This window comes from Dendroctonus ponderosae, unplaced genomic scaffold (genome assembly GCF_020466585.1).
Source record: "Dendroctonus ponderosae isolate FM_Combo_2020 unplaced genomic scaffold, Dpon_F_20191213v2 Dpon_F_20191213_4, whole genome shotgun sequence".
In the NCBI taxonomy this organism is placed as follows: Eukaryota; Metazoa; Arthropoda; class Insecta; order Coleoptera; family Curculionidae; genus Dendroctonus; species Dendroctonus ponderosae.
In genome coordinates, this window is record NW_026018611.1 from 11790295 (window position 1) to 11799308 (window position 9014).

General features: G+C 32.3%; 1 protein-coding gene across 1 annotated transcript in view; it reads left to right on the plus strand.

Annotated features, from left to right (window-relative positions):
• Window positions 1-9014, plus strand: part of LOC109537792 (protein unc-93 homolog A) — a 36344-nt gene that overhangs the window by 4990 nt on the left and 22340 nt on the right. Inside the window, exons 2-3 of the mRNA XM_048665914.1 lie at window positions 2587-2768; window positions 7510-7675. Of these exons, the coding sequence (XP_048521871.1) occupies window positions 2587-2768; window positions 7510-7675 (348 nt within the window). The remainder of the gene's footprint in view (window positions 1-2586; window positions 2769-7509; window positions 7676-9014) is intronic.

The window sequence follows — 9014 nt, forward strand, 5'->3', positions numbered from 1 at the left end:
AAAAACTTTCGTTGGACGAATTTTCTTGTAAACTTCATATTTACTGAGATATCGCACTTTGACGCACTAATGAGCAACCCTGTATATTGTATTGTATTGTATTAGAAATCTTGTTGAATTTACCGTTTACCCTTGTCTATTTTGATGTCACTCTGTATAATTCCATGGTTACCGCTGTTTTAAATAATTACGAAGCAACAGGTATTTGCGCAATGTTAATTAGACATATTACCTTGAAAAACATTGCTGCCGTACTTCTGATATAGTTTTTTGCAAATTTCTCAGTTTTTAATAACAATTAATTTCATTTACTATTTTTTCTGTACTCCTATAACAGCGCCAGACAACGCTTCCAGAGGAATGACGCCAACTTTGAATCACCCTGGATTTATGTGAATTTCAATATTGCAATTTTCCTAAACTTTTCACGTTCTCTCTCATTGTTTAAATCTAGAAAAGCTTCAATCTAAGCACGCTACAAATAGACTTATCTAGTCAAATTCTCTATATGATTTAATTCATTAATTGGGAAGTTCCATTTTGCAAAAAATGCTTTTTAGATACCACTATAGTTCACCTAGTGGGTCATTCTTAATATTAACTTATAAGAAAAAAAACTTCCCATTAGTGTGCAGAGTGGGCAAAATAAACAGAACTTTACAACGCTTCGAACAAAGTTTCGGAAGTGAAGTTTTGCTTAAGACCTTTTCATTTTGCGCTTACCAAAATGAGATAAATGAGAACTACTTAAACTTTCTGGGAACGGAGAAATAAAAAAACGTGTTACGAACTGTGCAGCAAGTTTTCGGGTTTATTTTTTGCCTACAGCARGAAAGTATGAGATTTCCATGCAAAAACGTGGTCCAATATATTTTAGAAAAAAAATCGAGTTTAAAATCSTCTAAAAATGACCCCATTATGCGCATCTATATTTTCCACTTTTGGATTTTTGAGGCTGCAATATTTCAGTCTATTTTTTTTCTTTCTAGTCCACTTTGATATTGGAGTATTTATAGTTATGGAAACAATATACAGGGATGACCAATGAAAAGTTCCTGTTGCGAGTTTTTCAATTCAATTGTTGTTGTAAAAACACAGCAAACGTTCGATTACGTCATTTTTTATTTAAGAGGATTTTCGTTTTTTCTTTTTTTTAATTTTATATGGGATGGGGGGATTGAGTGATTGTTTTAAAGATATTTTAACCCTGTTACAACCTACAATTTTGTTGATTTATCAACTCATCACACATTGCATAAGTACTAGGCAGTTGTCCAATGTTTCTTACATACCGCGAACAAGCGAATATAAACTTTCCTGCTTTCTGAAATAAAACTCGTACAAATCGTGTTAAGGTCATGGTACTAGCTTTACTGAAAAGGCAATTGTATGCCATTAGTGTGATTTGGAGCGCGGCTGTCTCAAATGAAGAGCAATCTGGAAGCCGAATTTTCGACCACTTCCAAAATTCCACCAGACTATAAAACACACCACACAGTGATTTTTTATGGATATAACGGTGACTCAATAATAGCTTCTGGATTTTCGTCGCTGCAGTTCGCCAATTTGGTTTATTTACGCAACCATTAAAAATTACAAACCTACAAGAACTGCTCGATTTCGATTGCTCTAATTGTAAAATGCTTGCAATTAGAAAATAGCTCTGATCTACCACATGGTTATCCAATATAATAAAATTTGTCATGTTGAACAAAAAATTACAGATTTGACAATAAATTCGATACAGTTTTATGGAATGTGTCAAACTTTTGGCCCCCTCTGTATATGTTTCAAGTTCCTTCCCACAACGTTAGATAAGATCTCTCTTTAACCGTTTTAGCAATAAAATGTATTGTAATATAAATTGTGTGGTCGTATAAACAAAGCTTATAAAAGCCGGCTACATTTTATGTTGTCTGGCTAAAATGGCAAACCTGAATGCTCGCTTGGTAACGTTGCAGGAGCAAAAACTATTGTAAGGTTTTAATTAAAATTTTTGTTATCTGTGGGTGACATTTTTCTCGAAATCTAAGACGGCAGTTTTGCTGGGAAAGAGCTGAATTGCGACCCACTAAGCTAACGTTCAAGAAAGGAAAAGAGACTGCCCTGAAGATGGAATGTAATAAGTTGATTAAGTGAAGACATGGTTTTCCCCATAAAACTCCTAATTTAATTATCCCAAACTCTCATAAACGGCGGATAGTATTTATGAAATAAAAGCTTATATGGTCTTTACAAGGTTGTCTTGGTAGCATTTCTCCAAGGTTTTGAATTTATATCATAATTGTGTTCAATTTCCCATAATTATTATTTGGAGTAATCAAATACGGCCAAAAATATTTCTTTAAACGTCTTTGCTTATTTTAACAGTTTGTACAAGCAGTGTACATTTGTGCCACAATATCCAGATTTAAACCAGATTCTAGCACTCCTTCATTTCCATGAAATCATCAGTTCTATGAAAATAATTAGTTTTCATAGTCAACTGGTTGCTTTATCTACAAACTGAAATGTGTAACAGTAAGCAAAAGCTCGATTTCAAGACATATTGTGTCTGGATTTAAAGGTTATTTCTGGCAATTTTAGGTCAAGTTGGATTCAAGCCCGGCCCTGCACTGGGTAGACTGTGTGGAGCATATAATTGCGACCTTAGCAATGAGGAAAAATCCAGGATCTTGCATAGGTATTCGGGACATGCTAAAATTACCAAAGCTAGAAGTAATCCACATGATTCTCAGAAGGTAGTCCACGACGAAGTTATGCTGGAAGTACGTATTTTTCAGATTCTGCTTGCTTAAAGTTGTGTTGCATTTTTCCTATAGAGAGTAATTTGCATTCTTCCGCCCGTAACATACTAAAACACCTGGTGTCCCAAATACTGAACTGAAAACAAAGTAAGAATCTTTATTTGGAAATGTGTGAATATTATTTTAATTTTAGTTGCTTTATGTATTTGAAATATGGTCCCTATCTTAATGTGTGCTTTTTGAGGAAATAACAATTATTTCCTAAAAACTCGGTAAAATTCACGGCATTTAAATGCTCACTTTTGGTTTTGGAAGTTAAAACCAGTTATTGGACAGGCTAATAAATGGTGTCTAAAAATGTACCCAACTTACGTTTCTTGTTGCTTTTGAGACACAAAAAATCGCGTTTTTTTCTCATAGAAAAATATTTATCGTAAGTTTTCTGGATCTTAAATTGAGTGAGTCTCTGTATATTCGTTAATATAAAGACTGTGAAGTTGAAAACTTGCATCTGATCATCTTTTGATAGGTTAATAGTCCAGTCAGATTATACTTTAAAAGGCCCGTTTCGGGCACTAAATAGATAAAGATAAAGTTTATTGGAAGTTGTTTGGAAGGATGTCAGAATATTGGGACCATGGTTTGAGCGCGATTTTCGGCTGTAGAAGGAACATTGTTTAAATAATTAAAGAAAGTGCGAAACCCGTTTTTTGCGCATAACTTTAGAACCGTTGATGCTATTGAAGAAAAGTTTGATAATTTTTTTCAAGCATTAAAAATACCTACAATATAATACAAAATGAATTAAAATATATTTTTTTTACTCAAAAAATGAAAGAATTGCCGATTTTAGCGTTTTTTTTTCATTTTCTTTAATTAATTTAGTTTTGCTTCAAAAAAAATCGTAATTTTTCAGCCGCGGGATAGTTGCGAGTGCGGCTCACAACATTCCTGATTTCCCGCATAATGTTTGAACAATTTACCATTCAGTAATTAAATGTTCTTTTATTGTTCGTTGTATTGTAAATTTTTGCGAGGAAAATACAGCCTCAGAGTCTCTCAGTCTCTCCGAGGTCTCAAGAAAAACTTATTTGGAATCTGACAAGAGCCCATTTTACATAACAAATAGGAATGAACAAAAAGTTATAAATATTTTAAGCTAAAATATATATTATTTATAAAGTATATGAAGAGCTTCAAAAAAACTTATAGCGAGATTTTTTTGAAATAAAACTAAATTAGTTATAATTTTTTTTTCGTTTTTTTTATTAAACAAATGAAAGGATTTTAATTTAGTTTGTCTCATATTGTGGGTATTTTAATACTTGAAAAAAATATTTAACGTTTGGAAAAAGCATCAACGGTTCTAAACTTATGCGCTTAAAACGGTTTTCGCACTTTCTTTAATTATTTAAACAGTGTTCCACAGCCGGGAACCGCGCTGTTGTTCCAATATTCTGACATACTTCTAAACAACTTCCAATAATGTTTTATCTGCATCTATTTAGTGTTCGGAAAAAATCTAATCCGACGACTATAAATCGTGGCCGCTTCTTTCGCCTGGCTGAGAGCATGTTAAATAAAATGCACCATGCACCATAAAAACTGGGCAACTCGAGCTGCTTATGATTTAAATCTTCAAAATATTGCTGAAACTGCATATCAAGTCTTTTCCAATCAAGTTTTTAAATGTTGAGCCTTTAGAGATGTGGGCCTTTATAAGAATTGTATTCCCGTTTTTTCGAAATTAAACATTTCTGAAAAAGCCTAATTAGGAAAATGAAACTCTCAAAACAAAATATTGTTTGGTAATTGACATTCAGCTCTGAAACTTCAAAAACTTTTTTATTTCTACATTTTTCTCTATAGCTTTTTAAATATTATGAATTTCCAATAAAACACAATCAGTATAAGTAGCGTTATGGTTAATTAGTGACCGTGACGATAATCAGTAAATGACGCCTATTTAGGTCTGTGAGTGTTCCAGTCAATAGATGGTGGCAAAAATAAAACACTGTTCGCCCTGAGCCGACGTTTCGACTATATTTAAGTCATCCTCAGGGATCTAAGTAGTTAGTGCCATATTTACACCAAATACACAGAAAGGGCAACATACTGTTCGAGGTAGGTGTATTTTTAGACAGTCTAAAAATTAGGCCGTTGGCCCATGAAAAATAGTGTTTTCTTTCTGCTCCCATCTATTCACCGAAAAACCCACAGACCTAAATAGGCGTCTTTTACTGAGTATAAGTAACAATTATTAAAGTTACTGTTGTTATACTTTGAAACCTTCTGATTTTTATTTTTTGAAGTTGTTGGATGTACTCTCGAGATAATCAAAGAATATTTGAAAACATAAAATTAAAATATATCTAAAATTGTCCGTTAGCATCAAATCTGCTTACAAGTTATTATACCTAATTGCTTATACCTGTTATACCTTATTATACCTACCTGCTTAAGTTATATCCAACGGAATGAATTGATTAATCCAAAAATCCAAAATCATTTTCAATTGCAATGTTCTCGAACCAATTAAATAATTCCCATTAATCCACCTCAGGCATTAGCGTCCACCTGTGCTGATTTTGGTTTATTCTAAATGGGTTTGTTTTCGAATTCGAACAATAGTGGAAATTGCGTCTATTGATAGATCCTTCATTTTGATGCAGCAAACAACCACAAACGTTTTAATAGTTTGTGTTATGTTCAACCCCAATAGCCCACTTCAATTAGTTTTTAAAAGCATTGTGGGAAAATTATGGAACTTTATTAAGGTTTTCCAGAATATCTGGAACTTGGTGATATTTTTATGTTGCTTTGTTCATTGTTCGCCCAAGGAATAGCCAGCCTAAATTTTTTAGTGGTTTTATATTAGAAAAATTACAGTTTTTTAACGATTACCCATACCAGCAAAATATTCACCATTAATTACAATAGAATTGGCATAGACTTGGTGTGTAAGAGATATAAACTTTTAGTACTTTTAGTGTCATAAAAATGCTTTAAACTTGTTACATGTTGAACAACACTTGATAATATGGATTTAGGAGAAGGATGCATAAAGCTATAGGTATATACAACTATAGTAAAAAAAAATACATCTCATATCATCATAAAAAATGAGCTGTTTGTTCAATTAATCCAGTTATTGTTATGTATTGCAAATTAAAGCATGTTTCTATAGCAGCACGTTTTTGTTAAATGGATGTTCAATTTTCATGAGCATCCTGGAAACACGCGTATATTCGAGGTCTTAAGGTGAGATATAACGAAGCTCAGTTTTATAATAATAGATGAAAATAATAATGAATATTTTATTTTGTTTAAGATAAATACTACTTTACTTTACTCAAGTATTAAGGCAACCAGAATATGTGCATACTTTACATTATTAAAAATTGACTATCGAAAAATTAAATGTATCGGAATGTTTATAACAAAAAACCTTATAATTCTACATAGAGAACATGTTCGCTGCAGAGTGAAAGGTCGAAGTCATTACAAAATAATCGTGATGGAACGCTTGATTACTAAATAAAACAACGTTAAACATGGGGGCACCAGGATAAAAGTGTTTGCTTATTGCAAACGAGGAAAACATGGGAACATCCTAATTTTGAATATTATCACCTAGTCGTTAATTGTGTTAAAAATCTGCCTTTGCTTTTATGGACTCATATTAACCTTTTTTGAACCCCAAGTAATGTTCATAACGGCCTTAACCCCTTTTGACTGGCTTCCATCTATACTGCCATAATTTTCCACTTGGTACTTTCTGAGAGTTAGTGTTTTTATGATTTTTTATTTTTTCCATGCTGGCTGGATATTTAAAGCTTTTCCCTTGGCTTACTGCCCCATTCCATTACATACACTAGTTGTTTTACTTCAATTGGAGCTTTGCTTATTTCATTACATTTTCATTAGAAATATTTAACTAAAAGTTTATTGCGTTTTAAGGAAAAATGAAAAGAAAGTTGTGTTTTCTCACGTCAGAAATAGTTATTGTGATTTAGTGTCTAGACCAATAATATAATATAAAAAAGAAAGTTACAAATCAGATCCACTTGTGTTGACCTTTTTGTATGTACTCTTCTTTTCAGATTTCTTTAGTTAAATTTATTTAGAAACTGGTTTCTGATGAGTCCCAAAGAACACAATTTGTATTTGTAAATATGTAGGAGTTCGTTCCTACTACATGTTGAATTGCATTCTTGCAGCATTCCATATAAATGATCAAATATTTACAATCCGCTGCGCGTGCAATTTTAGGATCTATATAGAAATATCTACAAACAAACAATCGCAAATATTTAGTCATCGTAGAACACCATTATAATAGTCCGTAATTAAAAAGTAAACTATTGTATAATAATTAGGTGGCTCTGATTGAACATCCAACTAAGTAAACATTTTATTTAACCCAAATATTGGTTCTGTATTTTTTATTATTATTTATAACAGGGAATATGGCCTTAAAATCTAAAAGCTAGAGTTTGCAATTTATATAGAGAAAACATAAGTATAACTCAGTCATTAGGGATGATTCAGTTGAAATTATTTTTTAAGTCGTTGTGTGTAAATCTAAATCCATAACATCTTATGCTGCTTCTTTGCTCTTGCCACTTCTGTGTGTGAATCTTTTTGGCAATGACAATGCGATAGAGTCCACTTCTACAATTGGAAAATAAGAGCAGCAACCCAAAGATTTATGAAATATATGTTTAATGTATCAATAAAATAAATATTTTTTTATTCAAAGCACATGGCCACATATTCTCCTGTATCCGCACGATCTCGATACAACCTCAATATGCACAGTGGAGGCCCTATAAAGCGAATAGATTCTTTAGCAAGCTCTATTGGAGCTACATCAGTTAGAAGATTACTAACGGTTGTTCGAGGAGCGGCCAATAACAGTTCCATGGGTAAGTACCAATAAAAAAGTAATTTTTTTCGGTCTGGTTCGTAACGCGTTGTTTAAAATAAATTGAAGGGACGATGAGAAAATTAACTATAAAAAGCGGACGTTCATGGTTAGTCAAAATATCGATTGAATAGTTTTTCGGACTTTAGCAAGCCCTGGACCATTAGCATTTTTAAACGTGTAAGTTTTTCGAGGATTTAGGCGGTCGTACAATAGAGTTTCTTCCTGGCCTTTCCCAAGCTTACACTGATGATAAACTCTCAAGCAAACCATCTCTGAAGATGTAAGCCACTCGTGGTTGTGAAACGTCAGAAAGAAATTCTATTGTACGACAGCTAAAAACCCGAAAAAAACTCACAAGTTCCAAGCCATGGCCTCCCAAGCCATTTACATTAGAGTCTTGTTCGGTGTTTGGTTTAATTTTCCTGCTTAGAACATCTTTGCGATATTAAATTAAGACAATCTTTCCTTAGAAATAGAGAAAGATTCAAATGATGTGTTGATGATGTGTTGAAAACTTAAGTTTTTCTCGAAAAATACATTTTGGTGTAGTATTTTGTTCAAGTAAATATAGATTAATATTATTGCAAATCGCTGAAATTTTGAACGGAGAAACAGCTTCTGTTGAAAGTCATTTTCAACTATTAGGTGAAGGTTTAAGATGCCCAGCAAGTTTCATAAAAGCAGTTTGTTTTGTGTTTTGCCATGTGAAAGTTTATGAAACCATTATTGTAACAATCGGAGTTCCTAAAAGGTTAAGAACGAGAAGAAGAAGAAAAATTGCAAAATAGGAAACAGATCAGAGTGGCATCTGAAAATGATCTATTTAATTTAAGAATAAGTTTAAAAAGTATTTAAATCATTAAAATGAAGCTCAAGTTCTTAATACCATTTCGCGGCATGTTAATCGAATGTAGTAAATACAATTCTTACATTGGAATCGCGTTTATGAAAGACACATATCGATTTGCAGAAGAAATGATAGCAGATAAATTTTATTTTCTAGTTTTAATTTTTTTATGGAACATTCTGAATAAAAAATTACAACTTTGTATAAATTTCAATCCGAAATGGTTAAAGTGCTTTTTAGAAGAAACAAGTAGGCCCAAAGTAATTAATAAAGATGTTTCGGCCAGGAAGCCTCTCAATTAAGTTCCTGTTTCAATTTCAGCTTTCGTTTCCAATTCAGAAAAGTTTTATTCTTCGTAATTACTGTTACTTTAGCGGTTTATTGAATATTTATTTTTGCTGAATTCAACTAATATATGTGTTAATATATTTAGTATGATTAGGTATTAACAAAATTATTTCGTACCCAGTGCTCTTTCTATTAGGTATAA